The sequence below is a fragment of the Panthera uncia genome, chromosome C2 (genome assembly GCF_023721935.1).
Source record: "Panthera uncia isolate 11264 chromosome C2, Puncia_PCG_1.0, whole genome shotgun sequence".
NCBI lineage: Eukaryota > Metazoa > Chordata > Mammalia > Carnivora > Felidae > Panthera > Panthera uncia.
This window is the reverse complement of record NC_064810.1, coordinates 71,968,529-71,992,625: the sequence shown is the minus strand read 5'-3', so window position 1 is coordinate 71,992,625 and position 24,097 is coordinate 71,968,529. Positions and strand designations below refer to the sequence as shown.

Sequence of the window (24,097 nt, the reverse complement as noted above, 5' to 3'; positions counted from 1 at the left end):
AAAAAAAAAAAAAAAAAAAAAAAGCCTCACATTGTTATTTCTAATAGAACTTGGAATTTGCTGCACGCAGTGAGTGCTCTAGAAAAATGTCATCATCTTGAGTAAATGTGATAGGGACCTGTGGTTAAACGGCCAAGCACACACACACACGCTCTCATACCACACATTCTGGCCTCTCCCTGTTCTGGTCAGAACTGCCAGCTGGCCAGGAGAAGGAAGAACGAGCAGGTCCTAGCAGCCAGAGTGGTCATGTGGGAACCTGCCTGGGGGTGGGCAGAGACTAGGGTCTCCCGGGTTGCTTAGGCACCTGAGTATCCCAGTCCTGCCCTTTTAAAAGCCAAGCTGGGCCAGCCTGACCTGCGGCTACCCTGGTGACCCAGCCGCCTTGAGTGACCCAGCCAGGCTAGAAAACACAGGGGCAGACGGTCAATAAACATCTCCAGGACTTCCCTAAGGTGCTATGATGCCACTTTCAGATACCCTCGCCAAAGAGTAGCACCGATAGTCCCAATTAGGGACAATTTATAAAGCAGCTTCACGTCTATCATCTCAATCGTGCAAGACAATCTGAGCACAAGTCTTTATCCCCACTTGGTAGGTCAGGAAACACAAGCAAAGGGAGAGGGGACCCACGGATTTAAGAGAGACTCAGGAAACACTCACACCTCGCTGGTGGGCACGTAAAACGATACAGCCATTCTAGAAAACCTCGGCAATTTCTTATAAAACTGAACATGGAACTTTAAGACCCAGCTACTGTACTTTCAGGCATTTACTCCAGAAAAATAAAAATTTATGTTCATACAAAAACTGGTACACAAATGTCATAGCAGCTTTAATCAAAAGAAACAAAAACCAGAAACAACCCAGATGTCCTTAAATGGGTGAATGATTAAACTGTGGTATATGCAGACCACAAAATACTACTCAGCAATAAAAAAAGAATAGATTATGGATACGTGCAACAACTTGAATGATCCTACAGAGAACTATATTGAGTGAAAAAAACCTAATCCGAAAAGATTATATACTTTATGATTCCATTTATATAACATTCTTGAAATGACTAAAGTATAGAAGTGGAAAACAGATTAGTGGCTGCCAAGAGTTGGTAGGGGTGTGGCTATAAAAGGGCCACATGATAGATCCTTGTGATGGACATGTTCCCTACCTTGACTCTATCAATGTCAATATTATGGTTGCCATGTTGTATTATAGTCTTGCAAGATGGTACCGTTGGGATAAAGTGGGTAAAGGATCTCTATATTATTTCCTACAACTACGTGTTAATCTATCTCAACATCAAAGTTTAATTTACAAAGAGAGAGAGAGAGAGAGACTTCAGAGACATATAGCCCTTCTCTGGATCCTGATTTGAACAAACCAATCAAAACACATTTCTAAGACAAATGAAGAACGTGAACACTGCTTGGATATTAGATGACGATAAGGAATTATTGTTAATTTTGTTCAACATAATAAAGATACTGTGTTTATGTTAAGAGTACTTATCTGTCTAAAATACTTATCAAAGTATTTACGAATAAAATAATAATATCATAAATGGTAATTGCATTGAAAAACGCAGGGTAGGGGCGCCTGGGTGGCGCAGTCGGTTAAGCGTCCGACTTCAGCCAGGTCACGATCTCGCGGTCCGTGAGTTCGAGCCCCGCGTCAGGCTCTGGGCTGATGGCTCGGAGCCTGGAGCCTGTTTCCGATTCTGTGTCTCCCTCTCTCTCTGCCCCTCCCCCATTCATGCTCTGTCTCTCTCTGTCCCAAAAATAAATAAAAAATGTTGAAAAAAAAAAATTAAAAAAAAAAAAAAAAAAAAGAAAGAAAAACGCAGGGTTGAGGGAGAAAGGGGGTGGGTGGGAGTAGAAATAAAATTCGAGCTGATAATTATTGACACTGGGTGATGGGTACGCAAGAGTTCATTACACTAGTCTCTCTACTTGTGTATATATTTGAAATTAATAAAAGGTGGGAGAATAATTTTTAAAAAGTCCCATACAGGATACTCAGTACGTTGCTTAAGGCCACAACATCAGTAAGAGAAATGGGATTTTAACCCAGGTCTTCAGACTCATTTGTCAGAGGCTGAGGCAACCTCTTTCTGGAAAGGCCATTGAAGGCAGGGCCCATGATTAAGCTTGTGAGAAGCTGGCCCAGCAGACTTTCAGACAGCACAGCTCTCAGGAACACAGGGTCAGGCCTGTGACCCCCGAGTTGTCATTCTCTAACCAGTATATCGGATGCTCAGCCTCACACACAGGTGACAGTGCTGTTGTAGAGGCCACCAGGGCCTTAAGAGACCCAGTCTTCCTCACAGACACCACACGTGAGGCTGAGCAGGAGGCTCAAGCAAATAACAAATCCTGCCCTTCTTCAACTGAAGATATGGAGGTTCTCAGAGGCCATCCAAAATGAGTGCCAAATCTATTCCACTCTATGGAAAAAAGATAGGCCTTGCTCAAATACACATCCTTCTCAAAGCAGTCCCCAAGTCCCTTAGCCAAAAATGTGCCCTCCTTTGTACTCCCACAGCTCTGTGCTTATATGCCCCCTATATCAGTTATCTATTGCTGCATAACAAGTTAACCCCAAACTTAGCAGCTGAAAACAACAAACATTTATTATCTCCCAGTTTCGGAGACACAGCTTAACCAGATGCTGCTGGCTCACAGGCTGCGATCACCTCACAGTTCATTCACGGGGCAGCTGATAGGCCTCAGGTCCTCTTGGCAGCTGGCCAGCGATGTCAATTCTTTCCCAGGCAGGCCTCTCCACACGGCAGCTCCTAACCCAGCAGCTGGCTTCCTTCAGAGCATGGGACCAGAGAGAGAAAAAAGGTATCCAAGGTGGAAGCCATAGTCTCTTAGGACATAATCTCAGAATTGTTAATGCCACCCATTTGCCATATTCTGTTCAATAGAAGCAAGTCAATAAGCCCAGCCCACAGTCAAGCGAAGGGCATGAACGCCAGAAGGTGGGGACCATAAGATGGCCCTGAGCCACCTTAGAGGCTGCCTACAACACCCTCCATGATGGATAGTAGTTGTAGGACAGGAATTTCTAATTCTTCCACTAGAAAATGATGTCATGAGAGCAACACCCACATCAGATCTACTTTTTTTCCCCTCCTGTCGGATGGGAGGTGGAGATGACTGCACGTAAGAGCACAATCACATGCTGGTCCACGTCCCACACGCTTCCTGAAGAAGCAGTCCCAAGTGGCCGGGTTGGTACCACATGGTCCCACCTGCTGTGGTCCCAGCTGAATGGATCAACAACAACAAAATCAATAATTTATGGCCTATGGACAGGCCAGAAGAGTCTCTTTCAGGATTTGAAATGGAAAATACTAAGAGATGATGCCTGATATGGGGAAGTCATAACAAACCAAAGCCCCATGCAAGCTTCAGTTCCGTGGGAACAGAAAAAAACACGTTTTTAAAAAGCAGCTATAGAAAGGAGAACATGGAGAAGCATAGACAGAAACAAAGATACCAACAGAGAGAGGGAAGGAGAAAGAATCACCAAAACGGACAGGTCCCCAGAGCTGCCCCAGGGTTCACGCCTCTTGTCCCCAACCCTTCCATAATAATCCCTTCTCTTGTGTTGACTCGAAGAGTCTTACTTTCTCATAAGGGAAGAGGAGGGAAAGAAGAGACAGGGGAGGAAGAAAAGCAGGGAAGGAGGGCATCCAGAGGTCACATCAAGTCAGGGCCAGAAGGCTTGCAAAAGAAGGAATTCACTTAAGGTCAGCCACCAGACTGGCCCAGTCAGAAGCTCACGGCTGCCCCAGCATTATGAGTTCCCCAAACTTCACTGCTCTGTGACTAATGACTATAACGGACAAATTTTATTACGTGATAGATGGTGCTTTAAAAAAAAAAAAAAATCAATATTGTATGTGACTGCCCCAACTCAACGCAGAAGGAAGACTGTGACCCACCATACCCCACGTCCCACTCACCTCAGGGAGCAGTTATGTCCCAGAGCTTCAGACATGAGTGAGATTAGGGTAAGAACCGGCTAAGCCCGGTTAAGGAGTCAGTCCTGAACAAAGGCAAGAAGCTGGGGTGAAGGAGAGAAGCCGAAAAGCCGAGGCTGAAAGGAAGGAGGCCCATGACAGCTCCCCTGGAGACACGCAGCTCCTAAAAGAGCATTTTGTCACCAGAACACCACCCCCTCGGGGCTGAGTCTATTCACTTAGTAAAATCACTTGGCTGCTGAGAGTTTGTATCCACATCTGATGGGAATCCTCCTCACCCATCCCCCAAGCCATTGAGATTTTATAAGAAGTTAGGGTTCACATCATATCACATGCCCGACTTAGGACTCTCATGGGGTTTTCACACCCCCAAAGGACCAGGCAGAGGCCACCCCGCTGACACTCTGGTGCTTGCAGAGCCTGCCCTCCGGGGGCCCTGTGATCAGGTGCAGGGGGAGGCCTTCCAGGCCAAAGGAAGCACTAAGCAAGCCCAGGAAGTAGGACAGCAGAGTGTGCGCATTTGACCGAGAACAGTTAAGGCAGCCACTTAGGCTGGAGCACAAGGTAGATGTGCAGAGCAGCAAGAAACGATGCTAAAGGAGGGAAAACAGGCCAGACAAGAGGAGTAAGGCATCAATCTCTGCAGCTCTCCCTCTGGAGGCGCAGGCAGAGCCAGGAACATCCCCCCAAAGGATCTCCAGAGCCACAGTAAGGGGTGGGGAAAAGAAAGGAAGAGCAGGCCCAAGACTCAATCCAAGGTGGTTAACCAATAGGCCCTGGTCCTCATTAAGTACACACATGGCTTGAGGAGAGAAATAGAGTACTCTCCTGCCAGGGAACCATGGGCAAAGGCAGGACAAAGAAAAGATGCACACTTCGTGTCAACCCCAGAGGTGCTTGGTGAGCACACTGGACTGAGGGATTGGGGATCTCACACCGTTGAAGAGGCCTCCACCCAGGCTGAGACCCAGGATGCCAGTAAACCCCTCGCCCAGGAGGCTGATTTCCTGGTATAGCAGATGATGCCCTTCTCCTCCCTGACCCTCAACTCCTCGGCCTTCAAGGCTGGCATGAACCGGACTCATCCTCCTCAACGAAGCTTCCTCTCTGAATTGACGGAACTGACAGTATCTGGTCCATTCTCCATGCAAACAACCCCACACGATCTCCCTTAAGTCCAGGCCCAGGGCGATAGACCCGGACCTCTGGCTCTGTTGAGCATCCTCTCGCTTGGGCTCTCCCCCAAACCAGAAGGTGAGCTCCCCGAGGGCAAGGCAGCAGCACCCACCCCGGTGTGGTGCATGCGGCAGGAGAGCAGCCAACACTTTGCAGGTGACGAAATGCCTGAAGTAAAGGCTGCTTCACCTCCTGACAACACTAAATGCTGGCTGGTGCCTTTGACGGGTAGCCAGGAATTTCAAAGAGGATCTTGAAAAGGTTTAAAAAAGAATCTAACGGAGGGGACCAAAATGGAAGACATTACTGTTCAATCAGTTTGGCAACTATTTTCATTAGCTTACAAAGAGCTTCTGGCATCAGTAAAAAGTGGTCTACACCACATTACTATTTTTAGCATTTTATGACAAACTTGCTCAGCTGTCCCTCTTCAGAATAAGGGTGGGAGTGGGGGGGGGGGGGGGGCAGGACTCAAATGCCTCAAAGTTGCTCCATGGAGCTGCCAGAAAATAGTTTTTATGAAAATCACTGGACACATGTTTATAACCTTTGTTCAGTATTTGCTCAGATGTTTTCACTCAGGCAAGTTCCTAGATATCTGTTTCTCCATTTGCTTTCTTCCACACAAGAACTCCTGCACGTCACACCACACTGAGCCCTGGCAAGTGGGGCACCATCTGACAGACCGAGAAATCAGCATCCGCCATGTCTCCTCAAGGCTTTGGGGACCCGCCGAGAAATGGTTGTCTGGAAAATTCAAGCTCTTGGTAGTGACTGCTAATCCACAAGAAACATCCAGTTTCTGTGTAGTTTATCAGAAGGGGCTGGAGTTCATCCCCAGAGGGTGTGAAATGGGTAACAGCGCTGAGGCAGTCAGGTCGGCTCCGGCATACTCGTGAAACAGACTCGTTCAAGACACATGCCTAAAAATTCCCTCATTTAATTCAATTGACAAATATTTGTTGAATGCCTATTATGTGTTTGGCATTTTCTAGGCAATTCCTGGGAGCACAACAGTGAACAAAATGCATAAAAATGTCCTGCCCTCATGGAGCCTACACTTGGGTGGAGGAAACAATTAAAAAAAAAAAAAAAGTAAAATTCTCTAGCAGATGGTGATAAGGACTCTGAAGAAAAATGATGTAAGGCATGGGCACTCTAGGTAAGATGAGTACCATTTCACATGGGATGGTCAGGGATGCCTCACTGAGGAGGTGACGTCTGGACAAAGATCTGAAGGAAGCGAGGGAGCAGCCTCTGGAGTTATCCATGGGGAGAGTGGTCCAGGCAGAGGGAACAGGGAAGCTGGAGCAGCTGCAAGGGAGCAAGCAAAGTAGAGCTCGGGGTTTGTAGCACCGACCTCACAGCTTTAAAGAGGGCTTCAGGCCCAGCATGCACTGCGAGCAACAGAATGACAGGGAGCCAAGAGCTACAAGCCTGGGACAGGTGGTCCCCCAGGTAACACTTCCACTGAAAGCCCCTGGAAGAATGATAAAATGGCCGGATTATGGTCCATGGCCCTAGGTGGCCAGTCTGCATACTGGATCTTAGCCAATCCCTCCTCAATCTACATATAAGGACCTATCATCTGGGAGGGAAAGGCCTTGCCCAGGGGCTTACAGAGAGGTGGTGATGGAGTTAGAAATTCTAGCCATCTGTACCTGGTGATGCCTTTTGGGGCCACAAAGAACAGGCCCACTTCCTCTCTCCAGGATAGCCCAGTTCCTTCAAGAGTTGATTTTAAGATCTGTCAGCTGCCCTCTGGGTCACCTCTCTGAAACACTCCGGTTTGTCAATGCTGTGAGGGTGCCCTGCTCACCCTCCTTCTAAACAATTCTGTCCCCAGGGTCTCCACTATGAATCCTTAATGCTTCTGGGTCTGGGGCAAGCACTGGGCATGACGGTTAGGGAGGAGTCATGGTATAAGCAGCGAAGCAGTGACTAATTAAAATGCCATACCCGGGGCGCCTGGGTGGCTCAGTCGGTTAAGCGTCCAACTTCGGCTCAGGTCATGATCTCTTGGTTTGTGAGTTCAAGCACCGCATCGGGCTCTGTGCTGACAGCTCAGAGCCTGGACCCTGCTTTGGATTCTGTGTCTCCCTCTCTCTCTGCCCCTCCCCTGCTAATGGTCTGTCTCTCTCTGTCTCTCAATAATAAATAAATGTTAAAAAAAAATTTTTTTTTAAATGCCATACCCAATGACGTGTTCCGTTGGCTGTGCTATAGGCAGAAGAGGAAAGACTGACAGGACGTGCCTCTCCCTATAGGCTGAGGCTTCGTACCCCTGCCCCAGCAGAGAGCCACACAGCGTTCTTTAATCATTACTCTTAATTGAGAGCAGCACTTCTTAAAGTGAGTTCTGTGAAACAACCCTGTCTCAGAATGTGAATATGTATTCTTCAGAAAGGTGTTCTGTGATAAGTTGTATTTGAGAAATGCTGGGCTGAACAAAGTTACACTTTTTTTACTTCAGTACTTAGAGCTTTTGATTTTGCTGATGCGTACTTTGGGCCCTCAAGAGGGGAAGCACTAATACCATCTAACAGTTACAAGGCACTACGACCCTTCACACGGGGTCTCCACCAACCTTCGTCACAACCCCACGATGTGTGCACAATCATTACCCCCCATTTTCTAAATAAAGCTTTGGCAGCTCAGACAAGGTACCTCCTGTACTAGGTATGCCTCTGAGCCAGAGAACTCAGGGATAGTCCGGTGATGCCTGCTCCTGAGGAGGTTTCTGAGACATGAATAGACAGCAGGAGTAACAGCAGGTGGGCAAAGTCAAAGACCACTTTGTTGTTAGCTGGGTGTGATGGAGAACTCTCTGGCAAGCCAGGCTGGAGAAAATGGCCGAGGCCCAAAGTCTCAGCAGGACCTCGCTCTCCTCCAGCTAAGAAAGCGTGAGGGGCCTCCCCCACCCCATCCTGCTGAGGCAGCCCTGCCTCAAGAGTGGGAGGAAAACTCCAGAGAGAAGGAAAGCCAAACTCGTATATGTGACCTTTCACACAGTGACTGAGTCCACTAGTAAACAGGGTCCTGGAATCAGATTCTATTTTGCCTTCCTTTGGGGAAGAGTCAAGGAAAGGGGGCAGGTCTCTCTGTCCCCTACATCTGACGGCTAGGATAGCAAGGGTCAGAGCAAGAACAACTCCCAGGGTGGCTGACCCCACACTAAACCATCCCCCCTCTGTCCTCAGGCCACTTTACCCCTGAAGCAAAGAGGCCACAGGACTAACTGTGGGTACAGGCACATGCTGGCCAGTACCTTCCACATTGAGGATTTCAGAGACCAGAAAACCATTTAAAACAGTGTCAATGAGTTTAAGGACCCCTTGTTTCTGCTTTCTCCTGATATTGAGGCTGATGGGGTTAGGGGTAGAGAAGAGGCCAAAATCCTCACTCCTCCACCACACCCCAGGTTCCAGAATGCACATTCATGTCCCTATAGGACCCTTCTCGTTAGATGCATGTCTGCTCACTGATGGGTGACTAAACATTGATTATAGATTTCTCATCTGGTTTTGAACTGAACAAAAGTATGAAGTTCCACAAACCAATCTTTAAAAGGCTTCTCTATTTTAGAAAACTGCCATGTAAGAACAGTAGAGAACATTACAGACCTCCCATGGTAGTAAGTAAAAATACAAAGAGCACAGAATAAAGAAACCTAAGCGGAATATGGCTTTTACCACATTTGTCAAATTTCACTTAAGGAGAAAAAACTGGAATTTTAAAGGCTTTCTTCTAAAGTTTGTACGCTGACCTCAGTGTTTCAAAGTATGAATGAATGAAAAAATGAATGAATAGATGAATGAATGGAGAGCTGCCAGTCTGGATTTCCCCACTTTGGCTCTGGCCTGCCTACAGGCTTTTTGGCCCTGCCTCCATTCTTTCTCACATGGGCCTGTGAACCTGGGCTAAGATGCACCTGGACATAAATTACCCAAGACCCACACCAGCCTTTCCTATCCAGTGACACTGACCCAAAGTGGACCCAACACTGTCCTCAAAAGAGACCAGATGTCTGCCTCCAGCCTTAGGACAAGGCCCCAGCCACAGATTACTGAAATAAGGACACTTGGGGCGATGGCACCCATGATGCCAGAAAAAGGGGGGCTAGGAGGTCTGAGCCAACCCCGATTCAAAACCCAAACCAGTCAGCTTTGGGGCACCTGGATGGCTCAGTCGACTTCAGCTCCGGTCATTATCTTGTGATCTGTGAGTTCGAGCCTCACATCAGGCTCTGTGCTAACAGCTCAGACCTTGGCGCCTCCTTCGGATTCTATGTCTCCCTCACTCTCTGCCTCTCTCTGTCTCTCTCTCTGTCTCTGTCTCTCTCTCTCTCCCCTTCTCTCTCAAAAATAAATAAACATGAGGGGCGCCTGGGTGGCTCAGTCGGTTGGGCGTCCGACTTCAGCTCAGGTCACAATCTCGTGGTCCGTGAGTTCGAGACCCACGTTGGGCTCTGTGCTGACAGCTCAGAGCCTGGAGCCTGTTTCAGATTCTGTGTCTCCCTCTCCCTCTGACCCTCCCCGGTTCATGCTCTGTCTCTGTCTCAAAAATAAATAAACATTGAAAAAAAATTTTTTTAATAAATAAATAAACATTTAAAAAAAAAATCAAAACCCGCCAGCTTTTTCATTCTTTTCTACCACAGCAAGCGTCACTGGGCTTCATGAAGGTGACTCCGGGGCAGAGGAGGCTCAGGCCCTGAGCCTTACCTTTTCAGGGAATTTGCAACATCTTGCACTTCCCTGGTCTTTCTGCACACATAGATCTTCTTAGGAAACATGAACAGGATGGGGCTCTGGTGGTAATAATGTGTTATGACCATTCAGATTCCAGATAACCAGGTTCTGGGAACCAGTGGAAAAGGTCTTCCAGAAGGTGAGGGAGATGAAGCATTTTCAGCTGCATTACTCAATGTCCAGCTCACAGTAACCCTGAGAGGAAGGCGAGTCAGACACCGCAGTCCTCACCTGGGTGACAAGAGGTGACATGACTTGTCCGGGGTCATCCAGAAAATATCCATACCCCAGATCAGAAGCTCTTTCCAGAAGGCAAAAGCGTGTGGTCTAGAAGCCTGAGAGTAACTCCAGCCCCACACCCTTGGTGCCGTGTTTGGAGGCAGGACTCCTCATCATCACTCCAACAGCCGACAACTACTGGGCACTCGCCAAGGGCCAGGCGCAGTGCGAAGGGTTGACAGGTACCATCTTGGCAATCATCCCCATTTTACAGACACAGAAACCGAAACCCAGAGAGAAGGCAAGCTAACTGTTCTCAGCCCGTTGCATATACGAACTCACTTAACTGTCATAACAGCCCCATGAGATGTGAACTGTTACCTCCATTTTATAGAGGAGAAAACCAAGACAGAGACAGGTTGGGCAACTTGGCCAGAATCACACAACAGGCCAGTGACGGGGCTGCTGGGAACACAGGTACAGTGGCTCCTGGCCCATGTTTTTAACCACTATACCATATGGCTTCTTTTAAGCGGTAGCGAATCTGGTGGGTCACAGAAGAGCAGTTTGCACCCACCTCGCTCTGACCCTCAGCCCACACTCCTTTTCTCTGTGATGTGCCAACTCCCCTTCAGCCTGCTTCGGACCTGCCTGGCTCACTGTTCCCTGCAAACAGTGACACTGGAAGTCGAGAAAGTTCTGGCACGGTCATCTCTTGACAACACAGTGGAATGGGGCCTACCCTCGGGAACGGTGAAGCAGTCTTTCAGAATCTCTGGGCTCCCACAGACCACGGCCGGCATCGTGAGGAGGCCGACGTCACCAGCAGGATGTGCAGGATGGGGTCTGGGCAATGGACACACACACTTTGAAAAGTGGCCATTCATAGTCTGTAAGCATGGGCAGGGGGAAATGAGAGGAACTTTACAGTGGAGAAATCTAACCAACACTAGCTCAGCCAGGAGATCAAGGCCAACATCAACAATAATCAACCACGTACCCGTGATATGCTGCGATGTGTCACTAATACAATGGGGTGAAAATGCCACTTTACCGCTATGTTGTTCTTCCCCCAAGCCCGTAACTCCAGTCTAATGATGAGAAAAACATCAGAGAAATCCCAACTGAGGGACGCTCTATAAAATATCTGACCAGTACTCCTCAAAACTGTTAAGGTCATCAAAAACGATGAGGCAAGTTGGGAGAAAATTCCACCGCCAAGGGAAGTCTAAGGAGACATGACGGCTGAATGTGATATGGTATCCTGGATGGGATCCCGGAACAGGAAAGGACATTAGGCTAAATCTAAGGAAAACTGAATAAAGTGTGGGCTTTAGTCAATAATAACAGATCAATATTGGTTTATTAACTACAATCAATGTCCCATATTAAGATATTATGTTAATAATAGGGGAAACCGGGTATGGAGTATATACCAACTCTCTGTTCTATCTTCATAATTTTTCTATAAATCTAAAACTTTTGAAAACAATCCAGTTGGATAAAAACAGTGATACAGATGTAAAGGATATACAAAGGCCCAAAGTGCCAAGGGTCAAAGGGGCCTCTATGAAGTCTGGGTGAAGACATGCACAAAAGCACACACATGCACACACACGCTTGAAGATATCTGGAAGGGTGGACACAAAACTGAAAACTCTGGAACTTCAGAAAACACACACGACCTACAAGGCCAGCGTGCTCCTGTTATATCCAGCAATACCCAGGATACCTGGCTTGGGAGGACAGAGGAGATGATGGAGTCCAATGCCTGCATTACTAGCTGGGGAAACTGAGGCCAGGAGAGAAGTGAAGTTGGACAGCCTACATCCTAATCTCTTAGTCACTAGGTGACTTTGCTCTAATGACCTCCCCTCTCCGAGCTTCATGTTGTCCATTTGCAAAACTCACACATTTGACTCCTGCTCGCGCACGGAACTGTTGGGGGGGCTAGACAGATAACGGATCTGCTCGACCGTTCAACAATCCCTGCTCCCTGCAACCCAGTGTCATTCATTATCCAGGGGCAGACATAACCCCTGTGGTATGTGTGTCACACAGCAACGGGACAATGTGATGTCCCGCTCCAGCTCTGAGATGACAACTGGCCGGACCACCTCTGGGGGCAGTGCACCCCACCCTGCACAGTCCTCTCCACCTAACTAGGCACCGGGTTTCTCCTGCCGGCAAGTGGGGGAGATAGCCGTTGGCGACCAGGACAGCTGGAGGTGTTTCTAGATGGCCTAGCTGGGGAATCACTGCCTTAGGGGCACTGATCGGGCATCCACACTTCACAGATGAGGTAAGCCAGGCAGGAGAGGGGTACGAGGTGGGGCAGCTGAGCTCTGATGCCTCCACTCTGCCCACTAGCCTCTCCTCACAATGAGGGCAAAAGCTCTGCTATTTCTCCTGAACTGTGTGGCTTACATCTGGCTTCTCACTTTGATCGAGTTTAGCCTCACTTGAGGCAAAACTGAGTATTCTCTACTCACCCCAAAGCCCCAGGCACAGGGCTAGGTCCCTCCAAAGTGCCAGCACAGGGCTAGAGGCAGAGCCGGCCCTCGGTTTTTGGTTGATGGACCCACAGGCCAACAGAGAGAAGCTTCCACAAATGCCTCAGAGGCCAAGTCTGAATGGAAAGCCTGGAAACATGAACACAGATGGGCCAGGATCTAGCCTGAGCCAGGGAAGTGCAGGGATGCCCTCGGTGCACATGGGGGGTGGGAACTGCGGACTGTAAACAGCACTGGCTGGGAGTCACAGCTCCCAGCCCTGCCCTTGCTCGGGTAGCCACTGTGACCCTGGAAAGTCTCTCCCTCTCTCTGTGCCTTGATTCCCTTCAGGTGGACATGAACACCCTTTATAAAGATGGAGGCGTTGCAACTGAGGGGTGTTTTGTGCACAGACAGGCAGAGACACCCTCTTCCTCACCTCAGATGCCCCCTCTTCAGTGTGCCCTAAACAGAGCCGGTCAGAGCGCCAGTCCTCATGCCCCAAGGATGACCCCACCTGACTCCTCCCAGGCACATAGAGAAGTCCAGACACCAGTGCTGCTGAAGTCTAGACACTACAGCCAACGCCCGTAGGAACCCTGACCCCAAAGATGCCAATCTGCACCACAGGCCAAGTCAGGAGAGTTCTTCATGCCTCAACCTGCTAGGAGGCAAACCAGCAGAAAGGGGGCACAGACCCGAGGGAGCAGTGGCCCCAGGCTCCACTAGGACCCAAGATGTGTAAACCATCTATGTCATATGGAGCTGGTTTTGTCCAAAGCTCGTCATAAAATCAATCAACTGGAATTTTTTATACTCCCTACTCGAACAGAAACCAGGGTTAAAAAGGGTCAAGGGTGCAGGCTAGTCTACAGAGTCCAAGTGGAGGCACAGCATGGCTAAAGCAGAGCTCTATTGCTCAGGTCTGGGCTCCAGGGCCCCTAGGGGAAAGAACATGAGGCCTAGGAGAAAAACAGAGTTTCGTGACCTTTCCAGGGCTGAGATCTCACCAAGGTCTGAATGAGACAGTTGGTCTCCCTCCTCCCCACTTCTTTCTGCCTGGACTCAGGGGTTTGTCAACATAAGCCTGAGCCTACCTCCAAAAGGCTGAGGAGCATACAAGGCTCCAAAATACCTTTTCTTCTTCCCTTCCACCTTTCCCTCAACCTCATTTATATATTCAACAAATATATTCTTCATCTCATTCCCTTGGAGCATCTATCTCAATTCAGTGCGCAGAGGAAAGCAATCAGATGGGGCTAATTCACACTAAAGTGAAAAGGACTGGCAGGCAAGTGGTTCCATGACAGGAATAACTGCATGATTTGGCAGGAGTTTACGACCCCTAATTGGAGCTCCAAATGGAAGGCTATTTGCTCTGCCTACTCTCATAATTCTACGTCCTCTTGTTCTGGCCCCACAGAGCTGCTAAAAGCTGCAAGTTAGGTCATAACTTCCCACAGTAGCCAGCGTAATGCCACCATAATAACCTCTGTAGCCCTGGGACTCTCGTGGAAAGCGGGGAGGGGCTATGCACAGGTGGGGGATGCCTGCCAGGTCTTGCCTTCCACATGTGTATATGCTCGGTACACGTAGGCATGGTGCACACTCATGTATACAAAGGCACACTCTAGATGAGCTGCTGCTTGAGGCCAGGGAGTCCACCTGCGGGTCTCTCACGGCCCATCCATAATGCCCAGCCCAGCCAACTCTCGGCGTAGGTGTGCAGCCGGGCACACTATCTCCCAGAGCGATCCACTCCCCATCTCAGACACATCAGCCTTCCTAAAGCACAAGTCTGGTCAGGTACCTCCAAGTCCAAAATGCCCACAAAGACCCCATCTCCTATGGACAAGGGCCAGCCCCTCAGCCTGGCATCCAAACCTCCATGACACATGCCAACATTTCTTCCCCCATCTTCTCTCCCACTACTTTCCAGCATGTGCTCTGATATGTTCATCACAACAGGCAGGGCGCTATTTCCCAAACACACGCCGTAACTTCCCAGTTGCCTCAGCTGCTCGCTACCCATTTCAAACAACGAACATTTACCCACCCTTCAAAGTCCAACTCAAGGATCACCTCCTCCATGAAGCTCTCCTCTTTCATGCCAAATGCCTGAGACTCATCCTTTTCTGAAACCCTCAGCACTGTGTGGCTCTCCCTTGTGGTTTTCTTCACATCCCACCCTAACTGCCGGACCATGCCACCCACCCCACTGCCATGAGCCCATGAAGCGGCAACCTGGCAAACATATCCGAGACACCCAGAGTGGCCAGCACCGCATCACGCACACACTAGACCCTTGGCAAAGAACGTCTACTGGCAAAGGATTAAGCACAGGACAGGAGAGCCTTCCAAGAGAGACTCCTGGGGCCTCTGGCCAGCCTTACACACTGCTGATTGTCTGGGCACCCGCCCTCCCTGCCCAGGGAGAACACCATAACCACGGACCAGGCATCATGGCTCAGCCTCAGTGACGCCTGTTTTTATGGCCCATGTTGCTCAGCTGGAGCCAGCAGCTCCTCGGAGCCATGTGACACAGGGGAGGGAAGCCGGCAGTCCCCGAGGACCTATTCTTCACTCCCTGTAGCTCCAGCTGGGTAAAAACTGTTTTCTTTTCCATTACATAAAGATGTTTCCAATGGTGACAAACCTACCAACAGATAAAAGCCCTGTGGGTGTGATTGAGGAGTGGAGGGAGGCTGCAGGTCAGTGGCAGGACCGGCCAGCCAGCCACACGTGACTCCTCCAACAGGCAACGGAAAGGGAGACCAGCTCTGACCTAAATCAGAGCCAGCACGTTCTGCTAGCAGGGCGCCTCAGTCCTTGCTCTGCAGACACGGTCTGGGGGGTACTGCTCCAAAGGGGGACAATCAGAGCAAAAACACATGGGGTTAAATGCACCCCACCCAGCCAGGGCCTCTCCACAAGGCTGCAGTGAGGAAACCAGGTTTCGTAAGCTTTATGGGGCTGCAGGGGTGCAAGAGGCTGGACATTCAGGTCTGGCCATGAAAATAAGCATGGGACGGTCACCAGAACCCAGGCTGAGAGGCCCAACTTGCCCTACAACTCAGAGCAGTGCCCTGACCTCAGTTCCTTGCTTCCTGTCCTGTTGGTATGCAGCTACCCAAGGTCCCTCTGAGAGGGCAGACATCAATGGGCATAGAAAACCATGCAGACCCTCATATGTACAGGCTGATGACACGGGGCAGGGGGTAGTTGACACAGGCTGGCTTTGTAAGAATCACCTCTGGCCCAGTAACTCCACCCATGGGGAGTTACCATAAGGAAATAATCCTAATTAGAGAAAATAATCTTTATGTATGTGTATATTAATCACAGTGTAATTTGTGATTGTAGAAAAAAATAGAAAGTGTCAGATAGCTGAGAACAGGGAAATAATAAAGTAAACTAAGTTTCACCTACTCAATGGAGCCATTCAAAAATTTTTCAAAGACTATGATTACACAGATAATAGTGATGAGTGACATAATTGAAAATGTCACAATACAGCTACACTTGTACCATTTCTTACGTTTTTTGAGTTTAAATGTTCAATTGTACATTTTGATATGTACAAAAAGACTGAGAATGTTTGAAATATATGCATAACTCCCACTTTGCCTAAGTTTTTAAAAAGCTATGTGCTGAGGCACTTACGTGGCTCAGTCGGTTGAGCATCCAACTTCAGCTCAGGTCTGGATCTCACAGTTCATGAGTTCGAGCCCCGCGTCGGGCTCTGTGCTGACAGCTTGGAGGCTGGAGCCTGTTTTGTTGGAGTCTGTGTCTCCCTCTCTCTCTCTGCCCCTACCCCACTCATGTTCTGTCTCTTTCTCTCTCAAAAATAAATAAACATTAAAAAAATATATAAAAAGCTACATGTTGGGAAAATATTAGAAGATAGTCTGTTTATGTAGTAAACGGGTAACTTTTTCTATTTTAATATAGTTTTCAGGTACTCTTTTATGAATAAAAGAATAAAAGAATATGAATAAAAGAATCTAGTTTCTTTTAAACTAGAAAAAGAAGTAAACATATTTTAAAGGTAGCTCAGGAACAAAAGGGTGACCCTTAGGCTCCAGGAAGGGGAGGGTGACGAGAGGTTTCAACACAGAGAAATAACCCGCATGTCTGGGGCAAGCACCAGACAGGACCTCTTGAGACAGAACTCAGAAGAACACAAGCTTTTCTGACCCAGCCTTCCTGGGTGGGACCAAGTGCTTATGACCCACCGTACTCCCTTTCTCATTATCCCAGAGGAAAAAGAACTCTGTGAAAGAAACAAAATAACCAAAGTAGCCAAAATGCACTAATTACACAAGAACAAAACCAACAACAAAGCACAAAACAGCAGTAATTTCTATGATTAAAAAAAAAAAACAAAACAAACGAATTTCAAAAAGGCAGCAATAAGGAGCCATGACAAACTCAAGACAGCACTAACGGTGCTGGAAAACAAAGCATCCTTCCAAAAATTGCAGGATGTGCCGAAGGATCTGGCCGGCAGGGGTTCCGCGACACCGCCAAGTGCTGTGCGGCAGCCAGACTGCTCAGCAGAGACGCCCGGACTCCGCAGGAACTCCCAAGACTGCTCGTTCCGTTCTATGACTATCAGATTTTAGTAACTCCCAGTAACTCTCTTCTTAGGACGTGGACTCTGGGCGGATGTAAAAGTGACTCTCTGGCAACACACTACCATCCACCTAAAGAAGGGACTCCCTGTTTGGGCACATCAACTCCTTCCCCACCTGACACCGGCCCCTCAGAGGCGTGATCCCACTTGGACGGAAACTGAAATCTGATCTATTGCAGAGACAGCAAAGCTCTGGCCACAGCCTTGTCCCTGCAGACATCGCCCCCCTGGGCAAGGCCAGGCTTTAGGGCAGGGCCAAGTCAGAGAGCAGAGGGGTGGCAGCCTGGGGCTCTCAAACTCTCCTCATCTCCCTGGTCCTGTCTAGCGCTGTGAGGCACATCTAGCGTTGCTTTGACCATCCCCAAGGAGCTGTGTTTCCCCTACCTCTGGGTGGCCCACAGCATGGCCTGGCCTAGAGTTCAGCACATGCTGGGTAGTGACCTACCAGCTGATGAGGGAGTGGGGGTGTGGGGGATGGGATGGAGGGAGGGGAAAGTCAGGCAGGCCTCCTCCCAGATCTCCTGCTGTCCTTTGTCAGTTCTTCCCTCACAGCATTTCGCTGAGCCAATCACACATGCAGGACAAAAGGGCTAGAGCCAGGCCCTAACGGCCCATCTAGCCAAGACATTTCAAATTAGTTTAATCACGGAAACCTTTACCAAACAGAATCCTGCTCCAAAGCTTCACCTATGCAGCAATCAGGATGGACTGTGGAGGTAGAAGAGAGAGGTAGGCTAGGGTAGAACCCCTCTGCCCTCAGCCTCCCAGAACCGCAGAAACCCACAGGGGGATGCCTGTAAGCCTGGACTCCTCTGAATGCAAGACGAAAGAGCTCACCAGATCAGCCCCCTCATTTTGCAGGTGGGGAGCCTGAGGCCTAGAGAGGCAAAGTGGCTCAACAAAGGCACACAAGTGGCTGGTGGCAGGGCTGGACTAGCACTTATGTCTGTGTCTTCCCAGAATCCAGGACAGCAGGAACCACACCTTCCTCCCATGTGCATCACCCACGGCACCAGCACTGGTCCTGCCCAGAGGGATACGATAGAAGGAGCTACTATTTGGAGAAGCAGCCCTCCAAGTCAGACTGACCGGGGCAGTTAAGACTGCCACTTAAATGGCTGTCTAACCCTGGGCAAGTCAACTCCTCGGTCTCCCAGCTATGACGGCACAGGGCGGGTGGGAGGACTCCGTGGGCTCACAGAGCTGCACTGGCTTCTGCGAAGAATCACAAATGTTACCTCTTCCTCCACGCCCTCCTCTCTCCATCAGACTCTTGCTCAGTGACGCTTCCTGAGCCCTTGCCTTCCAGCTAAGAGAACACTCAGAGGCCTCTGTGTGTGCAGGGATTTGCCTTGTGGAGACAAAGTCACAGCCACAGTGGGTGGGCTAGAATTGCCTGTGGAGTCCAAGGACACCACACTGCCAAGGGGAACCCGGCTTCAACCTGCAACTCCTGAGCTCCTGGCCAACAGGCCCCTTCAAACACTGGTGGCTCCTGACCCTGCCTTCACATCTGGTTTGCTGGGCCAAAGCAGCGGGCCTCCACCAAATGGCCTGGCTGTCCCCTGGGGGATCAGGTTCTGCCTGGTCTGATTGTTGGAAACCCATCCAGTCACAGATCAGGTCGCAGCTACCCCAAGAACCAGGAACTCCTCTCCCCATCCCAAAAACCTCAGGCCACGGTTCACCAGCCCAGAAACTGGAGGGAATATTCAGGGCTCCAGAATCAATCAGGGACCACTGGGAGGAGGAGAACCCAGCAGCCTGGGACACTCCACCAACAAGAACCCTCCAAGGGTTCTAATCCAAGGATGACCAGACCTGCCAGCATTTCTACACAAGCCCAACCTATCACAGACCAGACAATCAATCTCTTCTGCCCCAGAGGGACCAAAGCCCAGAAAATCCTTTGATTGTGCATCGAAGTTTCAGAAAAATCTTAGTTATAATTTGCACCTCTCACATCTAGATTGGATTTTTTTTTAATTTTTTTAAATGTTTATTTTCGAGAGAGAGACAGAGAGAGAGAGAGTGAAAGCAGGGGAGGAATAGAGAGAGAGGGAGACACAGAATCTGAAGCAGGCTCCAGGCTCTGAGCTGTCAGCACAGGGCCTGACGCGGGGTTCCAACCCACAAACCGTGAGTTAACAACCTGAGCTGAAGTAGGACGCCCAACTGACTGAGCCCCAAGACTGGATATTTTAAAGTCAGATGAGTACAGGTAAAAACTAGAGAGAACAGGATCACAGATTTGGATGGAGGATTCTCCAGTCCAACCTGCCATTTTACAGATGAACAAACATGGTCCCAGAGGAGAGTGTGTGTGCAGGGAGAGAGTCAGGCCTGGAGCCCAGATGTCCTGCCTGAGTCTGGGGATACTACACCGCACAACTCCCACTGTCCTCGTGAATGGGCCGCAGCGTCTGTGCAACCCAGGGCCCTGCCCTTGAGTCTCTGGGCAGGAAGCTCTCTCACACAAAAGGCGTGCCTGGCACCCTTGTCTTCTCCCTCGTGCCTCAGCGGAGCTCTCCTCTCTGAAACTGGAGAAGCACTGGAGCCAGGGGAATAGACGCAAAAGTCAAAACCCAGGGCTGCCGCCCTGCAGTCCAAGTTACCTTTGGGCATAATCTGATGCATGGCGACCGAGAGGAAGAAGATAGAGTCGCTGTAGTAGGTCCCTGAGCCAGCACTGAAGTGCTTCTGCATGGCCTCCACCACCGGGAAGAGCTTGTCCGTCAGCACGCCGACATCATGGAAGACAACCTGCGGCAGGACACGAGGAAACCACAGGAGTGAGCAAACTGGCTGTAGACACCCGGCACGCACTGCTTCCCCTCCAGGGGCCACGAGCAGGGCGTCCCAAGCGAGAGTTAAGAAAACGAGGAATGACGGCCAGTCGGCAAAGACTTAGCTATGAGGATCGGGACACCACGTGTCAGAGTTGTGCAGGCATGCATGCTGGGGGGCACGCAGTAGAGGAGTGGGAGCAGTCCCCATTCTGATCTCTGCTTCTGAACTCCAAGCCAGGCCACCCTGAAACTGGAACCTGTGTTAAAATGTCCAGTCCCGAGATCCCGGACCCGCAGCGAGTCTGGGCTTTGCCGCCGCCAGTGGCTGCTACAGGTGTCGGATGATCTACCTCCCTGTCCCACAGTGTGAATGGGGACAGGGCCACTGGAAAACGGCCCCGGGAAATGCCTAGTGCTGCAGCAGACTCATCCATAAATGCGACCAGCATTTCCTAAGGGTCCCCGACACTTTGGAGGCACAGTAAGAGGTACAAGGAATAACCAGGCACCTCTTTCTTAGGGTCTAGAAAGGTCACCAGCTGCTGGACCGAGCTCTGCAATTTATGGAGCACACACAGCAATGCCTGTGACAACCCAGGACTTCAGCGAGGCAGATGTCACTATTATATAGCTCTATTATAATTACAAATTATTGTAGTTACAAATGAGAAAGAAGATGCTCAGAGAAGGGACACTTGCCCAAGGTCACATAGCTACTAAGTGGCAGGGCAGAACTTGAACTCTGAATCTGGTCTCTAGATTCCACCAAGTTTCACGATCTTTCCACTATAAATGCATCCTTTGTCTCAACAGTGATGGCATCAACGTGACCGGGGCCCTAAGGAGTTGGCTTTTCCTTGCTTGACATCATTCCAGATCATAAATCCGTCCCACCTGTAGCCCAGCCTCACACAAGCTACCAAATTACCACACACTCCGCTCACACAGGCCTTGCACGGTCTCCCTGTTGCTCCGTGTGCTCCCCAACCTATAGAAGACTTCACCGCAGACCAGTAGCACTCAATGCGGCCCAGGCCAGAAGCCTGGATGTTCCTCCTCCTCTCTCCTCAGCCCTCACAAGAGATCTGCTGAAGGCCCCTTTCCCCTGGTAACAGGACAGAACAAGCCTGCCGGGTTGCCACTTGCCACTCAGCCACCCCTATACCGACTCCGGGGCACCACGAGCTGAAGGAGAGGCCCGGCGAGTCCCCCGACTGGCTCACTCACCTGGTCAGCAGCTCTGCCAGCAGGAGAAAAGACAGGAGGAGAAAAGGTGTGGGTGGTGCCCCAGAAGTCCTCAAGTGGGTGGGCTCCATCCCGTCAACTACCTCTGCCCCTCCCTTTGCTCTCCCAGACTCAGTTTGTCACCTGCCCAGCCTGCATCTCCAGAGCCTTCAGGTGCCAGATGGCTACAATAACCACCTGTCATAGCCCTGCGGTAGTCGGCGAACCGCCCTGTCCCCTTCTCCCTACTTTAGGTTGAGCTCTGGGCCAGAAACCTGTTCATCTTAACTCCCTTAAGTGTTTGCTTTTGTCTGTAAGTCTGCTTAAATCTCGGAACACCATTAAACTTAGAAACACTTTCAGATTGTGTTAGCTTCGTCATTCCTGTATCTCTTTGCAAGTCTTTTAAAAATGTATTCATGTTCCTCCCCTAAGGAGAATAGTTATTTTCCTTTATCCTTTTCCTGGCTCCTTTTTCTTTTTCATGACTTCTCAACCTGAGATGGGGAATCCTGACCAGTTCTGCTGTTCCCCGACACAGATGGCAAATGATGCCTTCCACCTCCTACACCAGCACCCCCGCGCTCCCCTCACCCCACCCGTGACTTCCAGGCTGCATGAGCAACCACAGACCCTAGGTTTCCCCACCTCCTCCCTTGTCCCCTCCAAACCAGCCTCTATTGTGCCTCTCGAGCAACTTTCCAAACACCCAAATTCACTTCCTCTCTCCTTGGCTTCAAAACCTCCAGTGGCTCACTGCCATCGGTTACTGTCTAACTCCTCAGCAAGGCATCAGAGATCCTGCACTGGTGATTCTGGATGCCCATGACACCCTCCCTCCTCCGGAGACTGGGAAGAACTGAACCAGGCTGTCCCCACCATGTCCTGCATCCTTGTATATCTGGAACTCCTCCCAGCCCCCATGTGTCCAGTAAACTCTTACCCAGTCTCCCAACCTTGATCAGACATCAGCTCTGGCCTTGGCTCAGCCTCTCACGGTTCATCACGCCCTCCTCTGCACTCTCTATCACACAGAGAGAGGTTCCACTTCCCCATCTGACTCTTCTACAGGTCTCCGCTTCTGTGTCTGGTAGATGAGGGGCTGGGGCCAGAGGCTATGACTGCTCTGTGCCCCATGCCCAGCCCCTAGCCACAGGACAGGCCATCACAGAGGTTTGTCAAACTAAATGAACTTACTGGGGCGCCTGGGTGGCGCAGTCGGTTGAGCGTCCGACTTCAGCCAGGTCACGATCTCACGGTCCGTGAGTTCGAGCCCCGCGTCGGGCTCTGGGCTGATGGCTCGGAGCCTGGAGCCTGTTTCCGATTCTGTGTCTCCCTCTCTCTCTGTCCCTCCCCCGTTCATGCTCTGTCTCTCTCTGTCCCCAAAAATAAAATAAATGTTGAAAAAAAAAATTTTTTTAAAAAAACTAAATGAACTTACTAATTTAGCAATGAAGGCACTAAACCAACCTGAGATGATACAGAATATGGATAACAGAATATCTGTTATATGGAAATAATAACACCTACCTCCTAGGATGGCTTTTAGGACTGCCTGGGACAAGTAGATAAAGCACCTAGCTCAGGGGCTGCTACACTGCACTTACTCCTAAGTATTAGCATTCTGCCCCCTGTCCACATCCTCGGTCCCCTGAATCCCCTCTCCTCGCAGATCAGTCTTAACTCATAAGCCAGCTTTTCCCTCGGAGCCTCATTACACCTCCAAACCATGGCTGGAAGGAGGAATTTGACAAGAAGCTAGAAGCTGACAAGAGGGCTCTCTCGGAAATGGAAGCCTCTGTATTCATTAAAAAGGAAGACAGAGAATGGATATATACAACCAAACACACACACACATACACGCGCAGAGGAGAGCCTGCCAGAGCTAGGCTGGGAGAGACAGGTTTCAGCAGCCAGCTTCTTCCCCCTCCCCGGGCCCCCACTTCACCCCAAAGCTTCACGGGAGACAATTACCTCCTATCAGCATTAATAGATTTATGAGGACAAACTGTACTCAGCACATTGTTCCAAATGCTGCACAGTGAAGCAGCCTGCTCCAGTGAATATTTCATATAATAAATCTACTTAAAGACAAATTAATATGTTCCATGGACACGTAGCAAGAAGCAAACCACAGACACTACAAGTGTGAATCAAAACACCCAGGCCTACCAGGGTCTAAAACCAGTTTGCAAACTGTGATCTTCCAAGGGCAGGGGCAGGGTCTGGCACACTCTAAAGTCCCCAGTCCAGCCCCGGGTCTGGTGCCTGGCACCGGGCGGGGGGGGGGGGGGGGGTGGTGCAGTGAGGCAAGAGGGGTGCAGTGAGGCAAGGGTGAACCGAGGGAGAGGGGCAGAAAAAATGTCACCCCTTCCTCTCTTCCTTCAAATCCCCAACCTCAGGGGCTGCAGGAAGAATCACCATACAACCTAGAAAACCAGGAGGAATATAAAGTGACTCCCATATTGAAGGCAATTGGCCAATGAGATCTCAAACAATGGATTGCACAAACTTGACTCTATAGTTTGGGGGAATTTAGATTAAAAAGTCAGGGGTGCCTGGGTGGCTCAGTCGGTTAAGCGTCCGACTTCAGCTCAGGTCATGATCTCATGGCCCGTGAGTTCGAGCCCCGCATCAGGCTCTGTGCTGACCGCTCAGAGCCTGGAGCCTGTTTCAGATTCTGTGTCTCCCTCTCTCTCTCTGCCCCTCCCCTGTTCATGCTCTGTCTCTATCTCAAAAATAAGTAAACGTTAAAAAAAAAAAAATTAAAAAAAAAAAGATTACATTAAAAAGTCAATCACTATTTGTAACTTTTA

The 24,097-nt window shown here is 49.7% G+C and overlaps 1 protein-coding gene across 1 annotated transcript in view; it reads right to left on the bottom strand.

Annotated features, from left to right (window-relative positions):
• The window catches only part of XXYLT1 (xyloside xylosyltransferase 1), a 175,416-nt gene that overhangs the window by 120,152 nt on the left and 31,167 nt on the right, over positions 1-24,097 (bottom strand). The window contains exon 2 of the mRNA XM_049628376.1: positions 19,884-20,031. Within this exon, the coding sequence (XP_049484333.1) occupies positions 19,884-20,031 (148 nt within the window). The remainder of the gene's footprint in view (positions 1-19,883; positions 20,032-24,097) is intronic.